At 45.0% G+C, this 27,810-nt stretch overlaps 1 protein-coding gene across 1 annotated transcript; it reads right to left on the bottom strand.

Annotated features, from left to right (window-relative positions):
- Positions 1–27,805, bottom strand: TMEM132A (transmembrane protein 132A). The gene is made up of 11 exons (XM_048485399.1): positions 27,516–27,805; positions 13,490–13,704; positions 13,173–13,391; positions 11,061–11,461; positions 10,638–10,787; positions 5,945–6,137; positions 5,705–5,848; positions 5,201–5,406; positions 3,761–4,037; positions 2,987–3,178; positions 1–1,913 (listed from the first exon to the last, which is right to left on the bottom strand). Exons 1-11 carry the CDS (start codon positions 27,568–27,570, stop codon positions 735–737), a joined length of 3,231 nt encoding a protein of 1,076 aa, XP_048341356.1. The 5' UTR covers positions 27,571–27,805; the 3' UTR covers positions 1–734.
- Between the last annotated feature and the right edge of the window lie 5 nt (positions 27,806–27,810).

The following is a 27,810-nucleotide window of genomic DNA, read 5'->3' as shown; positions in this document are numbered from 1 at the left end:
TGCTGTTTTAATTATTATTTATTTTGAGTTTTAAACAATGTAAGAATTAAAAAATCTTCCATAAATAAAGGACTTGCCTGACAGCCTCCCAGTACTACAGGTATAAAATATGAGTGATTGTACAAAACGGTTAAGTACACCAGGCACACAGCTGGGATGAAAAGGGCCATCCAGAACTCTGCCCTTGCCTGGCTTTGAGGTGTAGGGGAGAGGGGAGGAGCCCCAGGCTCAGACCAAAGGAAGGAAGGACACTCGCTGTTAAAACCATCACAATGGACACAAATCGGCAATGAGAGTCAAAGCAATAAGGGAGGTCCAGGTCAGGCTCCCCCTGGATTCCCCTCCGGAGTACATCACAGTTGGCTTACGGCTGGTGTTCAGCTGATTTCCAGACTGCAAACTCTTCACCCCAAACTAATTAAAACTGCAGGGGTAGGAAGGAAGTAATGTGGACCTATGGGTTTTATGCTCAGGAGTGGCTGACCCACAAATCCCTCTTCAGAATAAAAAGGAACAGCTGAGGAAGAAGGTCTCTAACATAGAGATCTTAAGGCCTGCTCTCCCCGGCACAGTGTCCCAAAGCTGCTTTTTCCTATTGTGTAGGGCCCTCTTTAGAAGCTAAAAGTGAATTGCCCAACTGGATGACTCTAATAGAGCACCCAAAGGAGAGCAAATGTTGATCCCTTATTGGTTTGCCCATATGGGGTACTGGTGGGGCACAGTAGAGATGGAATTCAGGAGCTGCCACGGATCCTCTCCATGTAGCTGCGCAGCTCATCAGGATCATGCAGCCCCATGTCCTCGCACACCCAGCGGATGTCATCTTCACTGGCCACCAGGATGGACTGAACCGCAGGGGCAGAGGCTGGGGGGCTGGGAGCAGAGCCAGGGGGAGTAGCAAAGGTCACAAACTCCACACGTTTCCGCCGACCACCAACTTCCCTCCCATCCTTTTTCCTTGATAAGCTGGTGGAAAGGGCTGGGCTTCCTGGAGCAGTCAGGCCCAAAGTACTGGCAGAAACATCTGGCTCTGGTCCTGAGGGAGCTGGGCTTTCTTGGGCCACAGCCTCCATCTTACCCTCTGACCCCACACAGCAACAGCATCCATCACTGGTGCTGGAAGGGTCAAGGGGTTGGTCTTGGCAATGCTGGTTGCACAGGTCCAGCTGCCGACTAAGTTCCTCCTGATCAGTGCCCAGCCAGACCCAGTTGTGGGGCTGCTGGGCAGAGGAGGTTGCCCCCGACCCAGCATCAGGGGGCTCCTTGCGCTGGTAGCGAAGTACAAAAACCACACAGTTGATGAGGAAGATAAAGATGGCAAGGCAGAAAACACCCAGGAGAACATACATGCCAATCTCCAGGTCTGTCACCCTTTCAGGAGCCTTCACCATCTCATCTTTTTCTTCTTCCTCTGGTTCAGCATCCTCATAAGAACTACTCCCAGGTCCCTCAAATTTGGTCATTGGTGGTCCCACCCCCACTGGACCATGTCTCCTTGATCCCCTTCCATTCTCTGCAGCAGCTGCAACAGTCACAGCTTCACCTGACATGGCACCTTCTGCTCGCTGGAAGGGAGACTCGCCATGGTGACGGGGATCCTGTCGCAGTGGGCTGCTTGTTGTTGGCAGATGCTTACCAAAGTTCACTTCCAGCCATGTTGTGCCTTGAGACAGTGGAGCCCTATGTTTGCCTTTGCGGCAGGAGTCTGGGGAATGCAGGCTGAGTTGCAGGAGGGATCCTCGTCCTGGTCCCTCGGCAACGACCACGGGACGATCCTGCTCCTCACTGAGCTGCACAGATACCACACTGGGATTCAGGGAGGAGAGTGAGAGTACCAGATCCTGCCAGCCATAAAGTTCTACAGGAGCCAAGGTATGATCAGCGAATACTAGCCAGATGCTTACCACTGCTTCCTGCATGGAAAAGGAAACTGGGTTTAGGATTATGTGACAAATTGTTCGCACACTCAATTTAATATGACCTATGGATTGTCATAGCTTTTGATGTTAGTTTGCATGCTGGACTAGGGTGAGTCTAGAAGCTGATGGTATCTTGTTCAGTTTTAGGGATCAGGAGATCTTAAGATATGGGCTCCATGCATGGTTGGACCCACAGACATACAGAGTCCAACACAGAAATTCCAGTCAGGGAAGAATTGTAGCTGCCTTCAGCACACAACAGTGGGTTTTCACACCTTCTGTGCTACTCCGCTGCTGCGACTCATGAAGATGAAAAAACTGACAGAACATGACATTATACAAATTACTAGATTTTGCCAGAATAGAAAGGGGATGCAGAATTACTGTTTTTGATGGCAGTTGCAAATCTCCCATAATATATAGCTGAAGAAAGGATGGACCACAGCAAGATGAACAGGCAATATCTTCAGTGTGCATTGTCAGAGACCCAAAGGACCCCAGGGCTCCTTGACTCCAAGAGGATCCCAGGAACCACACTTGACACCCATTAACCATATAAGCATCACATCTGGTGCTGTTAAAGTAATGCCTGCTGGTTAGCAGGCTGGCAGTGATTGGCCCTTTAACAACCCACTGCCAGATGATCAGCTGGGAGGCAACCTTGAGCCAAGGGCAGGGAAATGAGGGGATGAGTCACCACTGAGATGTAGGGAAGGGAGGAAAAAAGTAGCTTCCTGTGGGAATTGTACAGATATCATGGGAGTTCAGAAGAGTGGAACTCTTGAGACCAGCACCAGCTAGCATCACAATCAGTCAGGCTCTTCATAAGATAAAGGGAAATCACTCTTGCTCCAGGGGTTGAAATAACACGATGCAGAAGGGAAACAGAGGACAAGGCCTGTGGGAAGGTATGCAGCATTCCCTGCCAGCAAGAATCCACCAGATGTGAGCAGGTCTACTACATGCATACTCAGCATCTGCTTGGCCCATAAAACTGCTGCATATTAAACAGACAAAACCATCAATTGCCCACTGAATTCATCCTCCCCTTTTAGAAGCCTTCTTACCTGCTTCAGGGACCGTAAGGCTGAGAGTCCTTGACATGTAGCAGTGAAGACATTTGGGTGTCCGGGCTCCACAGAGAGCGACAATGAGAGACCTGATACTAGCTGGGTTTGTAGCTTGGAAATGGAAACCTTCTCTTCAGACACCACCAGTGTCTGCTCCCCCAGGATTGAGTCAGACACAGGAGAGCGTACCTGAACCATGGAGCAGAGAATACACGATGATGCCCAAGAGGAGCCAGCTCCCAGAACCAATACCTAAGTTCTCTGATGCCCCATCTTATTTGTCCCAAAGCCAACCTACTGAACAGCTTCCTCCCTGGTCATGTAAAGTGAGAATTGCTTCCAAACCCAGTTTTTTTCCCTTTTCCTTTTAGTTCGCAAATTATTCCATGAAGATATTTGTGGGCTAGTGACTATCCTGCAAATGTTTAGACTCTTTGCCTTCCCCCATATTGACCATATGGCTTTTCATATTGTCTTTCAATCTACTTTTCAATCTACCTTGGAACACGTTCTCACTCATACTAGTTTGACATGTTCTTCACTTACCCATCTGTCCCCCTGCCACATCTAGTCACATCAGAAATCATAACAGTACCCAAATTATAAGCACGTGTACACAAAACTCCATGCTGTTGCAGGTCCACATCCAAAGCACTTATATGCAAACTGCAAACAATCCACAGATTCTAGTCTTGTGGACAGCCCACTGGCAGTAGGTTGCCATCACACAATACAAACCCTGTCCACAACCGTAACGAACAAACTCCCTACCTCCACTGATGTCATTCCTGGCTCACGACCAATCACTACACTCCCATCTTCCAGCGTTGCCACCCGGGGGTCTTGGATCCTAGCATGCTTTTGCACCAGATGTGAGACATCCAACAGCCAATCAGAACTTGGCATGTAAGTCAGGTGACGGCCACCATCTAATGGGTGAGCCACAAAGTGGGCTAGGAAACGGACCCCAGCACGCTGGTACTGGAGCCGGCAGCCCCGAGCTCTCCTTTCCAACTCCTCTCCACCCTCTTCAGGCTCAGCTGGGCTCCTGATTGGAGAAAGAAGAACAATACTTACCATGAGTTAATTTCATGAGCTAGAAGCATTCCACATACTTCATCTCAGTAATGTTAAGGAGGTAAGTCAAGCCAACATTATCTGCAAGGATAACCCACATAGCAGAAAGCAAGTAGTGAAAGACAGTGAAACAGGTTCATAAAGATCCAAGCCAATATGTTTGAAATAGGGCAGAAACTGATCTCTTCATTCCAATGCTCCAGTAACAATGTTCCAGTAACCCCAACTATCAGAACAGGAACCACTTATTAATATTTTAATTGTGCTAATGCTGTATCTCAGGAGAGAAAGTTGCCTTGAAGGTTTGACGGGAATCAACATGGTTGGTGGTAGGGAATGGGGATCTCAGTAGTACTTCCTTCTGCCTTGATGAAGTCATATATTCACAGTATAAGCCTGCAGATGGATTTAGTCTATTTCAGACCCTTCCATGTTTCTATACCATGAGTACCAAGTTCAGTAAGCATAAGCATATCAACCTATTTTTGCGCTCTGTTCTCTTGGACCTCATACCAACAGCGGCCGATAAGCAAAACAACTGCTGGGTTTACCCGCAAGGGTATATCTTGGGAGGGTGGATCTTGTGGCCCAGGCGCCACTTACCTCAGTCACGTGGGGGGCGCATTTGGCAATCTCCCTTTCTCCCTTGCTCTACCTCTTCCCCCTACCTCTTCCCCTGCTTGGCCCAGCAGGAGGTTGCCCAGCCAGCCGGAGGAAGAAGAGAGTAGGGTCAATCCTGTGCAACCCCTCCACTCATGCTCTCCCTCCCCCCCCACACACATTTTCCTCACATCCCTCCCTGCTGCCTTTCATGTGCAGCGTGACAATGCCCCTTGTCATGGAATGCAAAGCAGAAGGGGGGGGGGGCATAATTTGATAGCTTGTCCTGGGTGCAGTTTTCTTTAGATATGTCCCTGTTTGCATGGTTCCAGATTTAGATAAAGCTGTCCCAAAATAAATTCCATCCTACAAGTATCAAAAATTGGGACAAGCATTCCAGACTTTCACTTGGGATTGACCTCCTACATCCTTCATCTTCTGTAGACAGGTTCTTATGCAGTAACTGTATTACAAGGCTCACACCCAAGATCATAAACATGATGCTGGTAACCCACTTGACTCCATATGACTTACCCTTCTGGGGCACTGCCAGGCACCCTCCAGCCTCGCACCTGCTCAAGGGAAGTATCTGTCAGCTCAATACGCAGAGGCAATAGTGGGGCCCAGACAGTGAACAGCAGTGAAGCATGTAGTCGACGATACCAGAAATCTACCCGTACACCACATGCTCCTCGGCTCTCTTTACCCCCTACGTAGACAGCATCACACACATCCGATACCTGATGATGCAGTAAAGAAAACATTAACAGGCTTTGTGCCCAGAGAGTTGTTTGCAGGAAGTGTGAGAAAAGAGTGTGAAGAAAATAAGTTTGGGCCCAGTTCTCAAAATCAGCCAAGTCACATGCACGGAATGGACTTTCTCTGCCCTCTCTTGTTGTGCTGGTTAGCTAGTAGCTTCCATCTTTTGTTATTTACTAAGGTGGGCAAGATGCTCAAGACAGATTATTTTTAAGGTTTCACACACCTTAATAGTAAAGCCCAGATTTTTTAAAGGTTTCACACATACTGGTTTCTTACCTGTAGGACCTGTTTGTTAGAAGACTCACAGCCCATCTGCTCTGTGACCTCAGACACAGCTCCACCAGTTTCTACAACAACGAGTTTCACAGGCACTGACTGAGGAATTCCTGTCAGGAGTGCAGTGTTCACAATCTCCTGCTCCTAAAAAGGGCAGAGGAAAAAGCATAAGATAGATGATCAATACAGAATGCTCAGTGATTTCCCATGAAGGAAAAAGGATGGAACCTCTGACCTCACCTTCACCAATGGAACCAAGGCCCGCACATCTCGTTCTGACACTTGGATCTCCCACACCATCTTATCCTTCTCAGCCTCTGGGTCCTGACCAGGATATTCCACTTGCCAGGTGACAGGACGTGTGGAAGCCAGCCCCCCTGTTCCATTCTCCACTACAAAATCCACATATAGGAACTCTGGGAAATCTGCTGCCCTAAATGGAGATGGGACAGGAGATAGCAAACTAAGTGACTAGGATAGACAATTCAAGAGGAGCTGAACAGGTAACAAAATTCTCTGGAGAAAAGATAATGAGGAATCTCATCTCTATGAAGAAGAAGAAGAGTTTGGATTTATACCCCACCTTTCCCTCCTGTAAGGAGACTCAAGGTGGCTAACAAGCTCCTTTCCTTTTCTCTCCCCACAACAGACACCTTGTGAGGTAGGTGGGGCTGAGAGAGTTCCAAAGAACTGTGACTAGCCCAAGGTCACCCAGCAGGAATGTAGGAGTGCAGAAGCACATTTGGTTCATCAGATAAGCCTCTGCCACTCAGGTGGAAGAGTGGGAAATCAAACCTGGTTCTCCAGATTAGAATCAGCCAAGTCACATGCATGGAATGGACAACACATGGTGTCAAAATTCAATTTCCATATAATTCTTTCCATGTGTTCAACAACATAATTCGTTATCTCCTCACCAACAGTAATTCCTTCTGTGCTGAAATAGCTGTTCACACCATTAGATTAGCTGGCTTGTAGTTCAGGAAGAACTAGCACCTTTATCAGGTATCTGATTTCTGCATTTCTATCCAACTGGCTGACAAAACATATGGAGAATATGCAGATCAGTTTCACATGCAGTCAAATGTCTTTCCCTCAAAAAACTAGGAAAAAAGAGATACTGCTCACATCTTCTGTCCTACTAAAAGAGAGACAATTTGAAGCCACAAAGAAAATTTCTAAATATGGGACTCTCTCTGTCATCTAGAGGTCTGTCATCTAGATAATTGTTGGATTATCTGGTCAGGGTCTAAGGTTCCATTTCAATTGTCTTGTTAGTGTATATTTTTGCCTCATGAATACTAATCTCCTCACCTTTATCAAGACAGGAGAAGGGCAAGCTTCTCAGTGGCTGTCCACATTGCTACTGCTCAACCTTAGTAGCACTATTCACAATCCCATATAAACAAAAAACCTACAAAACACACACAGACAGAACGTGTTGCAGAATTGAGTTTACGCAGAACATTTTCATTTTTTAAAGAACGAGAATCAAGCCCTATTGCCTGTATAAATATGTGCGCAACATCTGCTTAAATCTCAGAACAGAAGAAGGATGACAGAATAATTTCAGTGGATGGGAGCAGGGTTTTGGTTCCAACGTACCCATGGTCAGCTACCCAAGAATTATGCAAAACAACACAAAACTGCACAATAAATTATATCTGTGAACAGTTGAAGAACAACTTCCTCTTCCACGAATGAGTTGGGAACACTAAAGGATGCTTCAGACCTTTTATTTTATAGTTTGTCAGTTGCACACTGAACATAAGCTTGCAGTTATCTATAGTCAAGCTTTTCTCTTGCCTCCATCCTTCTGCCTTTTTCTCTTCTCCACCTGTATTTGCCACACCCTCTGTACCTGTTCTTCACTCACATCTCAATTCCTCCCCCAATGTTATGTCCCATTTTCACTGTACTCTCCTTCAACCATACCTCTCCTCCCATCCCTTTATGTCACCTTTTCTCTCACTGCCCATGCTCCATGGCTGCAGCTCAGCTGGACTCACCCCACTTTCCCTCATCTCAAGCAACTTGCAACCTCTCAGGGTTTCAAGAGGGCATGTGTGGCAGCTATGGGGTATGAGAGAGGGAAAGTTCTGAGACAAGTGTCTCCTGGGCTGAAGAATGTCCAATCCCCGACTCTGGATTCTCTTATATGTTCTTTAAATTTTATTTATTTATTTATTTATTTGTTTGTTTCACTTTTATACCGCCCTCCCCCAGGGGGCTCAGGGCGGTTCACATCATAGTGCAGCAAGTGAATAACAAGATAAAATACTAAAACTTCATAATAGTTAAAAGCAGCCCTAATTCTAAAAACAGTTAAAAAACAATGTAAAACAGATGGCGCATAGTTATTAGCTCCCCGCCTTCCTGGGTAAGAGGGGGGAACAGCTGGCTATCTTAGTTGTTATTAATGGGCACTCTATCAGCAGCCGGCCTCCCCAAAAGCCTCCGGCGGAATAACTCTTCAGTCTTTGCATACAGGCCTCTGGCGAAACTCTTGCGTAGGGTATCCCGCAGAGGCCCGGACAGCTGGCAAAGGAAAGGAGCATTCATTCTCAGGCAGGGGCCAGGGCCGTGAAAAGCCCTGGCCCTGGGTGGGAGGCCAGCCGCATCATAGAGTGTGGGCAGGGATCTCCAGTAGGTTGGCCTCTGCCGAACGCAGAGACCGACGTAGGACATATATATGGGGCCAGACGGGTCCCTAAGGTAACGAGGGTCCCAGACCGCCTGTAAGGCCTTAAAGCAGTTAACACCAATACCTTGAAGACAATCCTCGAATTCAACTGGGGAGCCAGTGCAGGCGGTGCAACACGTGGGTGTGATATGATCTCTAAAGGCACCACCTTCGTGGAGCAGACGAGCCGCCGTGACATGCTGGACCTCAGTTTCTAGTTTCCGGATCAGCCTCAAGGGTAGGCCCGCCAGAGAGCGAAAGCTGCAATAGTCTAATCTGGAGGTGACCGCTATGCGGGATCAGCTGTGGCCAGATCCGCCCGGGAGAGGAAGGGGGGCCAGCCGCCGGGCCTGGCGAAGATGGTAAAACGCGAACTCCGGGTTACATGGGCCACCTGGGTCTCCCATTGAAAGAGACGAATCCAGGTGGACCCCCAGGCTGCTTAACTGAGGGGGCCGGTGCCAATAAGGCCTCCCTCCCACACCGGGCGGCTGGAAAGCCTCCTCTTTACTCCAGAAGGCCAAAGGACTTCCGCTCTTCGCTGGATTCAGTTTTTAACCTGCTCTTGCATCAACCAACTTCAGCAACCGCCTCCAAACAATGCTGTAGAGCTGCAGGGGCTAGCGCCTGCTCCCCCCCTCCATCGACATACAGAATGAGCTGGGTATCATCAGCGCACTGATGGCACTTCCAGCCCAAGCAAAAGCTCCGCATTCAGCTGAGTGCAAGCAAGGGTCGCGATATAGATGCTAAATAACAGCCGGGACAACAACGCCCCTGAGGCATCGCCAAGCGAATAGAAGCGGGCACCTCCGAGAAGCTCGGTCCCCGCACCACACTTGCTGACTCCGGTCCCGGAGAAACGAGGCAATCCATTGAAGGACAGTACCTCGCACCCCGGAAACGGCCAGGCGGTGGGTCAAAAGGTCGTGGTCGACCACATCAAACGCTGCGGTGAGATCCAATAGCACCAGCAGCGCCGATCCGCCTCGGTCAAGCTGCATACGGAGCGTATCTGTGACAGCGACGAGAACAGTCTCCGTCCCATGCCCAGCCCTGACAATCAAATAGTAAGGGGGGCACAAGCTTTGGGACTGGTAATGTGTAAATTATGTGCTTCTAAAGGTCTCTTATTTGGAAACCTTCTAGACCAAGCCTGTACTTATCTGTGAGGTAAACAGAGATTACTTTTTCTTAAATATCTGACTCAAATGAGAAAACATAGATGGAACTGTACGACAAAACTTTATTTAACAGAAAATAAAGTATTTAATAGGGCAACTATTATGTGTGAATGATTTTATTATATAAACTACAACTGACTCTCAGGTAAGGTAAATAAATTCTGAAGGGAGATTTGATCCCCTTCTCTCTAGTCAGGTTACCTTAGCAAGTTAGGCTGTTCTTTTTCCACATTGAGCAACTTGCCACACAACCTATGCACACCAGTTAGGAATAGTAGGCCCTTAACAGGATGCTTATTTTTCACACTAAATATGAATTGTTCCCTAAGCTGATCCCAAACCCTAACCAGAAGCCAAAAAAATCCTGGCTAAACTGATGCATCTTTCCAGAGTCACAAAATTCCTGTCCAAAAAAATTTTTTTTTTGTTATTTACCTCACTTAAACTGAGGTACCCGAACAGTGGAGTTCCATGAGGTTTGGTTGGCTGACAATCACTTGGATTTGCATGAGGCCTAAATCACAAGGATTGGTTCAGAACCCTGGAGGAGAGGTGGGACTTTTAAGGATGATTGCCACAACATGCCTGGCAGTTGGTGAGTCTGGTGCTAGCAGTCATGCACTTGGCAGCTGAGTATGATGCTGCCAGAAGGGCCAATTTTGCCACGCCCTTCCAGTGCTGCTACTGTCCCACTCCTTATGATCAACTGGCACTAAGACAAGTCTACAACAGCAGGGGATGGGACTCCCATCCAAACAGGTCATCACAACCACAAATGAAAATTTATGTATACTCAAGGTGCATAATTTATTCAGTTTTTAGAACTGAGATATTTTTAGTGCAAAATTCTGATTTTTAAAAAACATGAAATACACATATACTTGCTATTAGTACTCTCTTCTCAGCAATGTATACAAGTAGGCACTGCCAACCTCCTTGTCATGGAAGGTAGCCAGTGCATGTGCCCTGACTCCTACAACAATAGAATGGATTCTCATATTTAATCTACTCACATGATTCTATTGAAGTAAGTTTGCATTCCCAACCAACAGAGGTCCATACCTACCTCCAGTCCAACCAGCTGCCAATAGAACGGCGACAGGTAACCAGGGCAGTATGGTGTTTGGCACCCTTAAACTTGTCTAGCTTTGCAGTCCAAGCTTCAGGCTTGGTGGGACGAGCAGCCAAAACCTGTAACCCCTTCTTCACTTTGATTCTGAAAGGGAAGACAGGAAAAGAAAGTGAACAAATAGGAAAGAATCAGTAAAACAGCCAACAAACATGTAGATGGTAAGCAGTGGGAGAGCTAGGATCAACCCCAAGAGGAATGCAAATTTTCAAGAATTAAGAAATCTGAAACTAAGGGAAGTCTGAATCACAGAGAAGACCCTGAGAACTTTTTCCTGAAATTCAAGTTCCTCAGCAACTCACTGGAATCAGTAAGTGCTGACAGAAATTAAAGCACTGCAACATGGCCTCCTTCACTCACCGGAGTGTCAACAAGTCAGCAGTGAAGTTCTGCTGCAGAATGAGGGTGGCAGTGAAGAGCTGCCCTGGGCGTAGTGCCATGTCAGGAACTCGGACCATCACATTGTCATCCAACCGCACTTCCTGGCGTCGTGGTGGGCTCATCACTCTGATGTCAACAGGACCAATGTAGTTCAGTTGCTCCTTGGTGCCCTCAAGAGCCAGTCGTGATTTCTCATGGGGCCTGGCATGGGAACAGTCTCTGGGTGCCTTACCAGGTAAAACAGGTTCCAGAGTGTAGTACAGCTCAGCCCGGTGAGGAGTGATGGTGGAATCCTCTGATCCATGCTGACTCAAGGGGGGTGTAGGGGAGAACCAGTGAGAGGGGAGCTCTAGTTCAACTACACACACACCCAAGGGTGCCTGTCATGAAAAGCAGAGAGGCAAACACTTCCTTTAGTTCCTGCTAATTACCCCCTGCAAACACACAAACCCTTCAAATATCTCTTAATCGCTAGGGATTTCTGCTCTGACCAACATTTTCGGCAGATCTGCTTTAGCCAGCTTTCAGAGTGCTACCAGTGAAATAGGGCTCTTTGTGCAGTGACACATTTCTTTTTGCACATCTTTACTGATCCATTTTAACTTCATCTCACCCTGGTAAGTTCTTTCACAAGCAATTAGGATCAGTTCTTTGCGAGAAGTTGGAGGATCTCCTTAATTTCACATTATAACAAGCACTGACTTACAGCCCCATCCAAAGTGGGGGGGGGGTCCTCTCCTGGGAGTGGTAAATTTGCCCTCCCCAGGGCACTTACTCTGGCAGAAGGGCAATCCAACAGTGTGTGGCCACCACATCTGCCCAGTGCTAGACGTCATGATGGACACCACATCAGCGACCCAGGGTTCTTGCTGCTGCTGGCGTAGTGGGGGCAGGTTGGGGGCATAACCAAGAGAGGAGCCAACCTTAGTCAGCTCCCTGCCAGCCTTTGCCAGCATTATGCTGGTGGGCCATGCTTCAGACAAGCCACCCAAGAGACAAGCTGCTGGGGGCAGCGTGGCTGTTTGGCTTTTCCATCCTCTGTGCACCAACAGGAAGCCTCTTCAGGGGCAGCGGTTAAGTGCCTGGCTCATGGATGGGGCTGCCTGAGGTTCATTCAGATACTCCTGAAGTCCTTTTATACCAAGCATAACTTTCCTCACCATTTATGGAACGTATAATGGCAATCCTTTCCCATGAAAGTCCACAACATGGCAGGCACCTTCACCCACTGCAGAATACACTGTGTGTCAAGCAACTGTGCCTTTAATTTTTGCATTTACAGGTAAAGTGCCAAAGTGGAATTCATCAGCCTCACGACATGCAACCATACACCTTCAGCCTAGAATGGGTTCACATTTTGATTTTCTTCTAGAGAAATCACAAAACAACTTGTGTCCCAAATTGAAAATGCTTCAGGGGTATATTCAATTTTGCTTATGACAAATATGATTGGATTTTTAAAAACCCAGCATATTTTGAAAATGGAAAAAAAATGCTTTATCAACTGTTGAGAATTTTTGTAAAAAAATACACAATTATTTTCCCCCAACTTTGAAACTAAAAATGTCTCTATTAAAAAGTTGCTTTCATGTAGTGGAAATGATCATCCAATAGAATGGAAGGATCACTAGTTTTAATGCATAACAAAGAATTTTGGAATATGCACTTTTTTCATATCTCAAAAACTATAGCATAACAAGCTGTCCCTCTTGACAGCCACTATTATAAACAGCCATTAAAAGTAGAAGGCATATTGAATGGATGCTATCCCTGTCCTACAATTACAGAACTGAAAAAAGTCATGGCTGTTGGAGCAGGAGAGATACATGCCAGACACATGTTCATCCATTCCCTACCTTAAAACTTCCAAGGAAGTTCCTGTGTTAGCAAAAGTCTTGAAATAATCAATCTCATAAAAGCATCCCACTTCCATTTTTTTCATTTGGCACTTTGATCCTATCCAACTTACTCATCATAACCTATCCAAAGACTTGTAGTCCTTCTAAGCAACAATTTGCCTCCTGAGGCTTCTGGGTGCTAGCTATCTTTCTGCATCACAAGCAGAAGAGTATTCATGCCGGTGACACCAACCTGGAGATGGCAGGCTCTGTGAACAGCCTCTGCCTGGTGCAAGATATGCAGGGTGACACATGGCAGGTCTCGCTGTTCTGACATCCAATCCTGTCCCTGGAGGTGGAAAAGGACCCTGGAGTATGGCTCATAAGGAGACACTGTGCCTTCAATGGACACAGCATGGACATCCCAGGCAACAGAGACATCTTGGATTTGGGAGCTGTCAGCTGGTACCGCCTAGGGAGAGAGAGTTCTGCAGTGAAGCACCTCTTAGAACAATTAAGGCTCCTCACATACTTGGGAGTTTCCTCCTCATAGCTGGACAAAGTAATTACCTGCTGGGCAGTAAAAGGAAAGTAGGTGGCTTGGATAGCGGGTTTTGCTGCAAGGCGATGGTGGAGGAAAAGGAACGTCTCAGAGCGAGAGTTCAGGGAGGCATTTCCTGGAAGGTAACGATCTGTACGCTGAAGACGGAAATGGTCCGCACCAGTTAGCACCTTTAGTTCAGTGGGCAGGTACACTATCTCTGGGGGATCAGATTCACAGTTCACTGCAGAGAGAAGAACCACATTTATCAACATCAAGCATATAACCTCCTTCACACTAAACATATACAAAAGAAGAGGTTCCCACTTCAAATGCTCCAGGCTCAACTAAGCAGCAAGGGCAATTATCTAGCTATCATCAGAGTATTTACTTTTGTCAACATCATGGATTAAAACCACACCTCATGGAGTCTAGCTTCATGTCTTTTAGATCATGGCCAACTTACAGTTCATGGACCACAGCTAACCTCCAAAGGACCAGAGCTAACTTCCAAAGGAAACATTTTGCTCCTGGATGCCCTAAGTTTTAATTAAGATGGAACAAGTAAAGAAGCATTGAAGGCCCATGTATATCTCACATGTATGTTGCATTGCTTATGCACATTCAGAAAAGCCAAGAACGATTGCGAAATTGTCTCATAAGACAATATTTAAAAAAGCAAATCACCTCCTTGTCCTCCTTCTCATCAATAATGCATACACTTTAAGGATGTGTATCCCTCACTTGTGCATCTATCAGGGGAGGCAAGTTCTATTACAGAGACTAGTTACGCTATCGGGGAACCTGGTTCCCATATTAAAGTTTTACACTCAAGCCATATGCTTTCCCCAGGACCTCCTCCTCTCCTGCCACTTTCTTAACTTGAAATGATCCTAGGGAACACTATTTGTTCCACTGACAAAACAAAATTGTAACAGTGTTCTCTTCCAGTTTAGCCTCACAACAACCCCGTGAAATAAGTTATGCTGAGAGTTATGACTAGCTCAAAGTCACCCAGCAAGCTCCCATAGAAGTACAGAGATTTGAACTTGGGTCTCCCAGATCCAACTCCAGCACTCTAACCACTGAACTATGCTGCCTCAGTGCATGAATTGCTATGTTCAAAATTGCCAGTACAAACAATTCATTTCTTCTCTCTCAGCTTCACTGTTCTTCATGGTAGTAATCATCGGTGGCCTGCAGCCAGATCTCCTGAGCAGCAGTGTAAGTTTCTAATTACTTAGATAGATACAGCTCAAGAATCCCCCCATCCTCTAGGTGACTGGATCCCTACAAACTAACAAGTAGATCATTTAAACATGAAATCTGCCCATGCCAGGTCTAAAGAATTGGAAGTATTTGTTTTTCAATATGCAAGTTAACACATCTATTGCAATTGTGAACACAGTGTGAAATAAAATTGCATAATATTTTGGGTACCTACTGTCACATCATTAATGGCATGCTATTCTACCATGACTGCACTATTTTGTAACCTTAAAGAAGTATGTTCATCATCATCATCATCAGCAGCAGCAGCAGCAGCATCATCATCAATGTGTCTAATTCTCAACATCACCAAATCTGTGGATACTTAATTCCAGAGGTGTAATAGCCATAAACAAATATGTCAGATCTTTCAAAAAATCTGAAATCTTTAAAAAAAAACTTTAAAAGCTGGAGGTCAACCCTTCCCCACAAATAATAGAAGCAGTGCCTGTAGCTTAAAGAAGCAAATAACTTCAGTGGCCATTGTCACAGTATAAAAGTACTGTTAACCTTTAACACTTGTTTTTTGTTAGTAAACAGCAGAGGGTGGGGACAAGCCCTTTTCAGGAGTTTTGGATTTTGAAGCAGGGCCCACTGTCGCCAGGCCTGGCAGCAATCACTGTGTGGCTTACTTCTATCTGACTTGTATGACTCCGTCAGGTCTGGATGCTTGACAAACATCACCAAAACTATACTCAGAAAAATAATATCATTTTGTGGACCTGTGTTTCATTAAGTTCTGAAAGCTGTGTGTTTCCCCTTCCGGTGTTAGACATTTGCAAACAAAACAAAAAAATACACAGGGATGGAATCTGCTGACTCCAGACCACTACTAGCACTAAAGGGAAAATCAGTTTAAAATAATGTTAGTGTCCTAATTACGTGAGGTGGGACTGGCAGAGAGGAACCTATGACTCCATTCCACTAATTGAGGAATTTTCCTGTGGCTCAGGAAGCCTTCCTCTAGTGCAAGAAGCATGTTCCACTAGTGCAAGAAGTGTGTTTTGCCTGTGGCTGGCTCAGTTATGAGCAAACTGGTATTTCAGTATCCAACCCTATGTCTTTCCAGCTGTACATTCAGTGTTCCATATGGAATCCATGCAGAAGATTTTAGCTAAGTCCACAAGAATGTAAATCATTCTTGCAATGCATTTTATTTGACAATATATTAATCTCAGCAGCCACCGCTTAAATAAACCTTTCCATAATCACTGAAGTTAATATGGTTGTCCAATGATTTATTTGTATGATTTCTGCAGCACTTACAAGACTTTTTCAGCAACACACCATTGAAAGCCATTTCCCAAATAATTCAGAAGTGAAATTAATACAAAGGTGAGTTTTGCTTCAGCAATTTGAAAGATGACTCCTACAATTTGTGACCAATGAACAAAAGGGCAACTCCACCATATATGATAGAAGTCTCCTTGATCAGTAGGATATTTCCTACAGCTAAAACTGTGTTTTCCAAACATTTAAAAGTCATTTTTTAACAACTGTTTGAATAGGCCCTTAACCTACATGTTCATGGGGAACTGCCTGCCTCTGTTTAATGGGTATTACAAAGGTTCCACTGATGTGTACAAAAATAAGAAAATGCATGAGTAGCAATGTGAGATGCATGACATTTGGCAGCTAGATATAAACCAACCTACTTTCGTTTATGGGATCAGACAGATTCATAGCCTACAGCTGATAGTCCACCTCCTGCCAAGATCTGTCTAAGGATGCCTTTATGCTTGAGTGACCACTCACACAGAAAGCCTACCTAATTTTTAAAACTAATCTGAGATTTCTGAATGAGACCAAGATCCTTTCAGTCCAGTAGAGTATTTCAGGCCACAGATAAGCAGATCTGAGCATCTCACCCATTTGGGGGGGAAATCAAGCTCTGAACTGTGGTTAGCTGCACTTGATAATATTTCGTGGCTAGAATTTTATGATGTGTATATAGCCCTGCACAAAAATGACAGGAAATGTACATCTTAGAGACTGAGACTGTGTATGTCTTCACTGTGTTCTTAATTGCTGTGACTTTATGAAGTACTCTCAGAAATGAGGCCATCCTCTCACATCCTAATTTAATTTTCCACTACTGTTTCTTCTCACTGCCTAATAACCATTATGGATTAGCTATCAAGGTATCTCAGTGCCTGGTGAAAACATGCTCATGCTGTTTCTTTGGTCTCACAAACAGCCACGGATTGGCAAACTGCTCCTAAAAAGCAGCAGCATCAGTGAACAGGACACAGTTGCAAAGAAGGTGCAGGTAAGATCGGGTTGCCATACTGCCCACCCATAAGAACATTAAAATAAATAACCAAATCCTGGAGGAAAAGAGTATTTCCCCCCAACCCCATCCCCACCAGGCATGCATCAAAACTTGCATTTACTGCAAATAAAACTGCTGTTTGAATACACAAATCTGCCTTATACTGAATCAAAACACTGATCCATCAAGGTCAGGCAGAGGCATTTCACATCACCTGCCACTTGGTCCATTTAGCTGCGGATGCCAGGGATTGAGCCTGTGGTCTTCTCTATGACAAGCAGATGCTCTACCACTCAGCCACACCCCTTCCAATAGACTGGCTGGCTTGCACATGTAGAGTAGGATTTACTTGGGCACTAAATTTGGGGTTTACCCAAAATGCAAAAAAAAAAAATCCCACTTCTAGTTATAGACTTGGAAGCAAGTTTCATTAACTGCAATGGTGTCTATTCCCAGTTAAGAAGAAGAAGAGTTGGATTTATACCCCCCCTTTCTCTTCTGCAAGGAGACTCAAAGGGGTTTACAGTCTCCTTGCCCTTCCTCCCTCACAACAAATACCCTGTGAGGTAGGTGGGGCTGAGAGAGCTCAAAAGAACTGTGACTAGCCCAAGGTCCCCCACAGGCTGGAGTGCACAGGCTAATCTGAATTCCCCAGATAAGCCTCCACAACTCAAGCACCAAGTGGGGAATCAAACCTGGTTCCTTCAGATTAGAGTACACCTGCTCTTAACCATTATGCCACTACTGCTCTTTAAGTTAAGGTCAAGCAGTGAGATGCCTTCTCATGACACAATCCCAGGATGGTTCAAAGCCCAAGTACCAGGTACAACACTAGATTCCTGTCCCTAGCACTTAGTGTTGGATTTGAGTAAGAAGGCAAAAAAAATTTTCTTTCCACTGTTAAATGGTCCTCCATTTCTGTACAAAACCCAGGTCTACAAAGGGATGAAGGTTGTGAAACCCATGGTAAAGGCATATAAGGCTGCCCTATACTGTCTCAAACCACCAGTACATTGAATTGATGACTTGGATTAGCTCTCCAAAACCTCAAAGAGCCCTCTCCCCAACCTCCTGAGATCCTTTTCATCAATATTCAGTTGTTTGTTTCAGGTTATGGATTCTTCCAGATAACAATTCTTAGCTGTATTGTGCATTGTGCCAACACCTAAAAAAAATATTCTGACACGTGAAATGTTAATTAAATTTCTGAACATCTGCAAAGAACCCTCGGACATGTAGTTTCCAGAGTGCCTGCCAGCCTGACTCAAGTGCCCTAGAAAATTATGCGTTTCAAAGTTCCTTGCCTTTGGGACAATGCTGTTTCTGCATTCAAGGTACAAAGTGGGAATAAAAACCCCTCTGAGAGGCCCACTGGTCATGGTTGCCACAGGTGGCACAACAAAGGTTCAGTGTCTTTTTAGGCTTGGGTGATATAAATGGCTCATGGGGGGGAAGTTTGGCTCCATTTTACTCCTAGTGATATCTCAATAACTAACAGTTTCCAAACTTCAGAATGGATTTATGGGGGAGGAACGATTTTTCATACTTTTTAAAAGTTCCTTTAACTGCACCCCTTTCAAGTTAAGCACCTCTGATGTTAACTGTTAATACCAGAAATTGAGCCAGGGGCCTCTTAAATGCAAAACAGGTTGTCCATCACTGAATTATGGTCTCCTCCTACAAATGGACCATTTCTGGAAACCTATGCATCAATATTCCTTTGAATTCCTTTGTCTCATTCTAGCTTTGAACAAATTAAGGTTAGAAATTAGAAGGTGGTGACAAGTATCCAGAGTGCACACATTTTTGGAATACAATAGCTGCCCTGACATCTATTTGTAAGCAAATAAATATTTTTTGGCTTCAGAAAGAATTGAATACATTTATATCAGAATTGTTTGTGAACTCCATTGTAGCCCACTGTGGCTCAGGGATGGGTCTCTCCCTTTCCTCTGATTACTTAGGAGTTGTCATAGAGAATAAACATGTGCCTCGTTTAAATGTATTCTGAGATGACTTAATGGATGGCCTTTCTTCATGCTCACAGTCAGAATTACAAACATGGTTGAGTTAGGAAGGTACTTCCAGCTCAGTACTGACTAGTGACCTTGGATGGATAGAAACTTTTTTAGTTCATAGCTTGACTCCCTTGCTTGAGTCATCTGCAAGCACGCTAGCAGAGGCAGTACTAGATGCAGCAATATGCAGTACTTATAGCACAAAACTGCCCAGATTGCAAAGATCAGCCTGTGAAAGGTGGCGAGTGTCAAGTGTTGGAATCAATATGGCTTTGGAATCCTCCTCTTTTATGCAGATTGTATTGTATTGTAGTTGTAGACCTTGTCTCCTACTTACTACATGTCTCTGGATCAACACAGCACAAAAGAACTCAACATCCTAAACTTTGCAGGGTATCCCAATAAGTTATAATAGTACGTTGCCTCATGTGAGTAGCAGTGAAATGATTTCAGGGTTAGCTATCCACTTAAGTGGAAATGCAACAGGGCTAGGAACTGAACATTCATTAGATTAGACGGTCCTTCTAATGTGTTTCCACATCAGTTGCAAAATACCGCCCCTAGTCAAACCTGCGGCACATAGAACATATTAATGTAATGCAAAATGATGGCATTTAGTTAGTATCTTTGATTTTTGGTGTGTTAGTAGTGAATGGGGTTTGGACAGCTATTAGGCTGAGCTCTTGTGCAGCTCCTGTTGTATTTTTAGTGAGGCTGACACCAGGCCCTCCTAGTGGGTTGCACCATCAGCAACTGATTTTAAACCTCTAGCTGTTGATGCCATGCTATTTGTGAAATCTTCATCGCCATCTCAGGAAAAATGTTCTCATTATGAAGAATTTGAATACATTACAAAAAAGGCACTTGACAAATAATATCAAAAATAAAGGGAATTTAAAATCATATCCCTCTGCAAAATTATTTCAAATCCCTGGAGCTAGCAATATTGCTTTTGTGATATTAACACTCTATTATCAGATTGAAGGTGTTTGCATTCCTGCTTTTTTCTATTAGAAATTCAAGCTTCATCTTTCCCTGAATTCTCCAGGTACACAGAGAATCCAAAGAAACATACCACGTTAGATGAGAAAAGGGAATGAAAGCCAAGCAGGTGAAAAGAAAGCCATTTATAGTCTAACTATTGAACTCTTTAGACCACATATCCATAATTGCCTTTTGCCAAAGAAATTACTTAGTCAGCAAAAAAAATTCCTCCTTTCAATGGCTCTCCATGGAATTAATAAACCAGGATCAGATCAGACATCTGAAAAAAACTATCTGCTCTACAATGGCATTAGAAAGGGGTTTTCCTTATGAAGTAGAGCACTTTGAAGGTGGTAAAGGAAACGTCAGCATTAATTAAGAAGGGAAAAGCAGGCACTGGGGATAGCCATTAAGAGAAGCTCTTTATTCCACGCTAATGAAATGCAATGGATGCTCCTTTATTTCAGAAGACTACTGTTCCAGAGGTGGGACTCCACAGGCTGAGACTCACTGTCCTTTATTTTTGAAATGCTGAATAATAAACACAATTTTAGAGTGTATAAAAAAGATATTCTCATTATCGGTTTGTGTAAACTTGTCACATTAGCTTCAAGGGTGAAAAAAAAGATAAATAGCAAGTGTTGGTTGTTTTCAGATATTTGCAGTCAACGCCTCTGGCAGAAAAAAACTAATATAGTTTCAGCAACATACACCGTTCCTACCTGCACATATGATCTGCTCGCCAATATGCTTTGTTTAGCTTTATTAATATTTCTGTCAACACCTCAGTTCCACCTGGGAATTGAGATTTTTTTCAGAGCAGCCATTTTAATGCTTTCGGGTGAATAAGGGAGGGAACATATGGTTGTGGGTTTTGTTTTTGGGCTTTCATGCATTCCTTTCGGAAGGAAGTATTTAAGAAGGTTTTGAAGTTTAGCTTTAATTTGGGATTTTGCCAGCTTCCAAACAAAATGCTAAAAAAGATAATGATGTTGTTTCTAATTAACTGAGATCTAATTAGAGTCTCAATGAGTTATCTGTCTGGAAAAGGGCAGCATGTTCCTAGGATTGAAGAAGCCTGAGGGGAGGTGGGGGTATGATTATGTGTAGTAGAATGTCCACTGGGAAGGCATTTTCAATGACCCACTGAGGCATAGGAAATGCATTCTCTGCATCAGCCATGTGAACCTTTACAAGGTTAGTGACCTGAGTTTTGCTGTTCTTTAAGCTATTTGCTAAAAATTACTACAAATACAGCTATTGTAGCTGCTAAGGAAGATTTCTGGATGCAACTTAGCAGAGGTGTTGAGGTACCCATCTATATCTGTGGAAACAGCTCAAGCACTGTTGCTTTGGCTGCTGATGAAGGAATCATTTATCAGGGCTACTGGTGCCTTTTTAAAAATAGGCCAATAGGGTGTAAAAGAAAGGTATTCAACCAGGCTGCTACCATAAACTTCATCACACGTGCAAATGGCGGAAGCCCCAATAATTTGAGCAGCATATTGCATCATGCTGAGGAGTGCTACCAAAAACACCCTGCCAGTTATTAACCTATTACATTTGTTTTCCCCTTTCCTTCAAGGTGTGTGTGGTTCAAGTCATCTCACATCACTTTTATAACAATGCTGTAAAGCATATCACTGTCAGATGCTGCACAACTTGAACCCAGAACCCTGGATCAGAAACTCTAAAGCTTGGTTCTGTGTGGTACCAGGGTTGCCAGAATGCAGGGAGAACCATGGATACAAAATGTTCAGCAGAGGAACTGCCCTCTGAGGTCAGAGAGGTTCAATGAGAAACTCTGAGATTAAGTGACCAAAAGGGTCCCTGACTGGATCCAGCTGCTCCATCATCAGTGGATGAGACTGTTCTATCGCTGCTGATCCTGGTATCAGAATACTGCTTATATCTTTTGTCTTGCCTTTATATTGGACTGCTCTGTAGATTCTGACTCCTTACTTGGCCCTGACTGCTTCTGCTAAAGCTGTAGGTGCCTACTTTGAATCATGACTTCTGGCCTGATCGCTGACATTGTCTTTGCCTTTTGACCAATGACATGTTTCTGATTCCCTGACCCATGGCATGACTTGGAGCACTCTACTCTGTCTGAACCACCTTAGTACCTGACAGTTTCTAGCTTTCCCTGGTCCAAATCCAACACAGCGAATCCAGTCGACCTTGGTGCTCCACTGTGGGAACCTTTCTTCAAAGGCATTGCTAACATTAAAGGTACACCAGCACAGCACCATTTTACTTGTTAGTATTTATTAATTTACCATACATATACTCAACTATTCTACACTGATCAGGGCCATAAGAGGGACGAGCAGATTAAAAACATATATAATAGCAACATCTCTTAAAAAGCAATGGAACTGAACAGAAACATATAACCAAAACACCTAACACCTAGCTAAAATACATCTGACTCATGGCAACTCCAGTGATGTTCTCAAGGCAAGAGACATTCAGAGGTGGTTTGACATTGCCTGCCTCCCCATCACAATCCTAGTATTCCCTGGAAGTCTCCCATTCAAATTTTTGTGAGGTTCAGCCCTGTTTAACTTCTGAGATCTGACAAGATTGGGGTGGCCTAGAGCTGTCCAAGTCAGGGCAAAATACACATAGACTACAATAAAATACACCGAGGCCAATTATGCACGGCAAGGTTCCCATGACTTCAAAGAGAATTGGCCAAGGAGTCCTTGTTTCAGGGCATGTTCAGCATTATTACCCACCATCCTGTTTGCAGCAGGCCAGGCATTACTCCTCAGCAGGAGCAGGGAGGCCACGGACAATAGAAATGATAGAGAAGGACAAGCTGCAGGAAGTAGTAGGCAACAGGGAGGAGGGCGAGGGAGAAGGGTGCAAAGGAGTACAAGAGAGTGGTAGGGTAAGACTAAATGGGCTGGCTGCAGGCAGACGGAAGAGGTCTGGGGCAAAGCTGTCCCACTCTGGCAGTGAAGCAAAATTAAATTATGCTGTAAGTGGATTTGCTTGCCACGGAGAGAGTGGAAACTGAAAGCAGGGCTAGAGGAAATACGTCTGTCCAACAAATCTTGCTGTGGCAGACATTCACCTCTGCCATGCAGCAAACACCTTGTGCGTAATCAGCCATACATAAAAAACAACAACTAAAACATGGGGCCTAGGAGATCATTAAAGGAATGTCAGACATAACAAAAAGACTTCACCTACTGGCAGAAAACAGCAGCAGAAGGGGACAGGTGAATCTCTCCGGGAAAAGAGTTCTAGATTTCAGTGCCACGGCCAAGAAGGCCTTGCCCCAGATAACTACCTGCCTAATTTCAGAACATAGAGGCACCTGAAGCAAAAACTCAGAAGATGATTTGTAGCTGTCAGGTAGGTTTGCAGGTTGTCATTCAACTATGTAAGTCCCAAATAATGTAGGGCTATAAAAGTCAACACCAGTATCTTAAAATGTGGACAGAAACAATTTGGGAGCCAGTGATATGGTCATTACAACCCACTTTTCAAGGGCAACCCTATCCACTGCAGTAATCTAATCTAGATACAATCCCAGGCAGGCACCACAGTGGCCAGAACTCTCCAGAACTGGAGAGGCTGCAGTTGGCTAATTAGTTGAAGCTGGTAAAAGGAACTCCTAGCCACAGCTGCCACCTGCTTATTCAGCTGTAGGCCTGGGTCCAAGAGCAACCTCAAACTATGGATCTGTTCCTTCAAGGAGAATGCAGTTCCATTCAGAATGGGTGGTACCTTAAGTCTTGAGTTAGACCCTCCATTCATCAGTAGAGCTTGGTCTTGTTGGGATTCAGCTTTAATTTTGAATGCACACTCAATACATGAGCTCTTCCACATGCCAGATGGGTGCTACACTGGTTTCTCATGCATCAGCGCTGCATATATGAGCTAGATCATGCAGCACAAATCTGAAATGTAAACATGGGAACATCACATATCACAACATTTCTGGGTTTTTTGACAACACATTCCAGGATTCTCTGGTAAATGGTAAAGTCCCAATACAATCTGTACCATGGTCATGTCTAGAATGCACTTTTCTGCTGTCTAGGATTGGTATTTATGTATTCATTTGGGGTTCAGAAAATCTGGAAAAAATACAATTTTCTGCAGACTTAAAAAATCTTTACCCGTACTGGTTCTGCAACTATCACTTTCTATGAGGTAGACTGGCAGGCAACAACACAGGCCAAAGCCACTTGCATGTATGGATTGTATGCATCAGTTATAAAATCTTTTCAAAAATGCTTTGCCAGACCAGGAACTGTCTAATCTGTGCAAATAATGTGGAGTGGAGAGGCAGCATTAATTATGCTGGATACAGGACAAAACTAGATGAAACGCTGGAGATCCAGGATTAGAACTTTTATCTGAATTTTGTTTTAGTGGTAGGGGATTTTATTAGGGTCACAACCCTGGGAAAAAAACCAGTAAGGATAGGAAAAGTTGAAGGAATCAGGAAGAGAGGAAGACGCAACATGGAATAGACAGACTCTATAAAGGAAGCCATGGCCTCAATCTAAAAGTCCTGAGCACAGTTGTTAACAACAGGATATTTGGGAGGACACTGATTCATAAGGTCGCCATAAGTTGGGAGCAACTTGATAGCACTTGGCACACCCACAGCCCTGGTGAGAGGCTTATGTTCCCTCACACTGTGATCTGCCCCAGTAGGGAAAGCATACATGTTCCAGTATATTTTCCTGCTGTTCGATATATATATATAAGAAGGAGATCCTGTCATGGACTTGCAACATTTCATCTAATATGGCCTTCACATTCCAGTTATGTGAATTGAACATGGAAAACTTAATCCAAGGATCTGGCAGATTTCAGCCTGATTTCAGCCTGATTGGCAAGCCATGTCTTTGCACATGAGCTGGCCAGTATTATGCATGCAATATCCCAACAGAGGGAATTAGAAGGGGCCGTATCAAAAAAGTACTGTGCCCACCCAATATTATAAAGTGCCCAGGGGCCAAAGCTGATAACCAGACCCTGTCAAAAATTTTCTGAAAGGAAGGAAAACTTTCCTAAGAAATAAATGCAAATATATCTAGATGTGTATGTGTTTAAAACCCTTCACTTCACAGAGAGGCATTTTAACTATCAGGGCATGACAGTATATAAAGTACAATTGCCTCAAATATAGATACTTTGGACCAAAGAAAATTGAGGATCAACAAAACAGAGATTACAGGAAAATCCCATCCTGGATTTACAACGGGTAGATGAGGCTACCAGGTACTCTGACACAAATTCTCTGCCATAGCCTTGATATAGACTATAGAAGATGGGTTATTTTGCCACCCCTTCCTCTCTACTGTATGTACATGCAGAGCAGCAAATAAATGCCACCCCTTACAAGCGAGGCAGCCTCCTGCTGGAATCCCTGCTTCTACCTCTGGGCTACAGAGTTCCTCCTAAAGAAGAAGCCAATGGCTAAGAGATGCTGTGACATCACTCTCTGCCCCTTCAGGTCCCAGAATAAGAGGGGGGAGGAAACAAGTGGGCTCTTTACTAATCTAGGCTCTCCCTCCCCTAGGGCATGACCTCTGTCCCCCTCTGGTCCCTTCTCTCCTAATTACTATTTTCTCCCCATCAATTTCCCACTCATCAGCTTGACAAGCTGATCCAGACATGCCCCTCCACAATCTTCATTCTACTGTGATGGACCGAACTCTGCCCCTCTTCACCAAAGAGCCCTGGGGGAGTCCTCCGCTGCACAGCCCTTCTGTATTCTTACAGCAATCTCTTCTTCTGCAGTAAGAATCTCCTGCTTGCTTAAGCCATCTTGTAACCCAGCTTTTCTCCAAGGATTCACTACTAAAACAGCAACCAGCTCTGCAACCACATCAAAAGCAGGAAAGACCGCTTCTTCCCCCGCCCCGCCCCCCCCGCCCGTCCCACCATAGCAAACAATAAGCATAATAACCACAACCCATCAAGAGTTCAGGCACTGCCACACTCTCCCAGTACCTCCAAGCTCTACCCTTTCACAAATGGCACCAGGAGGATTTATTCATCACTGTAAAATGGACTCATTAGTATTGAGATAGTAAAAATTATTTGCCCAAAACAGCACAGGACATCTGCTTTCTATTAATGGAGCAATGCTTGAGAATGGAACTGCTGGAGCAAAATAACAGTGAGAATCTCTTGTCTGGACACAAAAGGCACAAGAAAAATTAAGGAAGATACTACTCATAATAAAGGAACAGCTCCAGTAGTACTGATGAGCACAGTGGCTGCAGAGCCTCCTGCCTTACAGAAATACATACCAGAGGTGCAAAAGTTGCTGGCAAAGAACTGTACACTTGTCTTTTGTCTAATTACTGCTGATTTCTGGTTAAAAAGCACAGTCAGTCTCATGCCCTGGGGTAGTTAAGAGTTCTGCTAAAAACGATAGCATTAGATCAAGTATACACTCTGAGAGGGGTTCAAAAACACCGTAAAATACACTGTAATGTTTTCACTGTAAAGCATTATTGTCAAGGAACAGAACTGGACTAAAAGCGCTCAGAAATTACCACAAACCTCCATGCCAGGAGGAGAGATTTTACAGAGAATTCTAGAAAAGGGACTGGGGAACGAGGTGGAATATAACAAGGATGATATTTGGTCAGAACAGGTAAAGGCTGGACTGAGCGGCAGATGCTGGTGGTTCCCCCAAGATGCAATTTTATTAGCTTCAGTCTCCCCAGGGAAGCTGTGTCAGGGGCAGGGGAGATATACTGTGGGAATTAATCTTGCCTGACTGGAAGGGGGAGGGGACTTCCAAAAGCTAATTGAATTATAGAAGCAACAGACCTTCGTTTGAAGATGCTTCATTTGCATTGCCAACTGAGCCCTGAGGTGTGTGGCTTGTCCGCTGGTTTCAGCAGCAGGTAGGCTCATAGCAAAGATGCCCTAGCACACACAGCGCAATAATTGGGGGGGGGGGGATGGGGCGGTTCTGAAGGGTTTGGACCAGGGCAGAAAGAGCTTGTGGTCTGTCAGGCAGTGCACAAAGAGAGAGACGTGAAAAATATGGTGTCCTAACGATATCTGAGCAAAATTGCCAGTAGGGGAAGCCCTCTGCGATGTGGGGCCGGGGGAGTGGTTGTCTCAGGAAACGACCATAGGAGCAGCACTGCTCCGGAGCCCCGTGCATGGGTGATCCGAGAAAAGGAGCAGAGGATAAGGTCCCCCCCAGTGCTTCTACCTCCTTCTCCTCTCTTCCACCCCCCCCCCACCTCAACGTGAAGAAGTATTCGGCGTTTCCATGGAGACCAGGAGAAAACGCATTACAGGATCCTTTAGTTTTCCAAAACGGACTGGCGGGGGGTGACAATGAAAAGTCACTGTGGGGGGAAGGGATAGAGATTCCCAACGGGAAAAGTCCACGAAATGCCCTGTTAGTTGATCGCCTGGGAACAAAGCACGAGGGACCAGCCGATCCGGTTCTCGGGGCTAAGAAAGGATCTAAAAGGCTCCCCGCGGCCAAAACAAGCCAGCAGGACTCACCTCCAGGCAAGGCGACAGCAAGCAGGAACCAGAGGGCAGCGCGATCGGACCTCATCCTCCCGCACCCGACTCGCCCTGCAGGCGACTGGAGCCCCGACTTCCGTTCAGATCGCCCCACTCTGTGCTGCGGGACTCATGTCCGCACCAGCCCGGGCTGTCTGCAGCCAGGAGACTCAGGCGGGCAATCCGCACCGCCACCCCTGCGCTGCCCCGACGCGCATCCCTCGCCCGGCCGCTGCTCAGACAATAGAGGCAGGCAGGGGGAGGGGACCGGCGCACGTGGGATCAGCCGCCG

Source organism: Sphaerodactylus townsendi, linkage group LG02, assembly GCF_021028975.2.
Source record: "Sphaerodactylus townsendi isolate TG3544 linkage group LG02, MPM_Stown_v2.3, whole genome shotgun sequence".
Classification (NCBI taxonomy): domain Eukaryota; kingdom Metazoa; phylum Chordata; class Lepidosauria; order Squamata; family Sphaerodactylidae; genus Sphaerodactylus; species Sphaerodactylus townsendi.
This window is presented reverse-complemented; position numbering and strand designations above follow the sequence as displayed.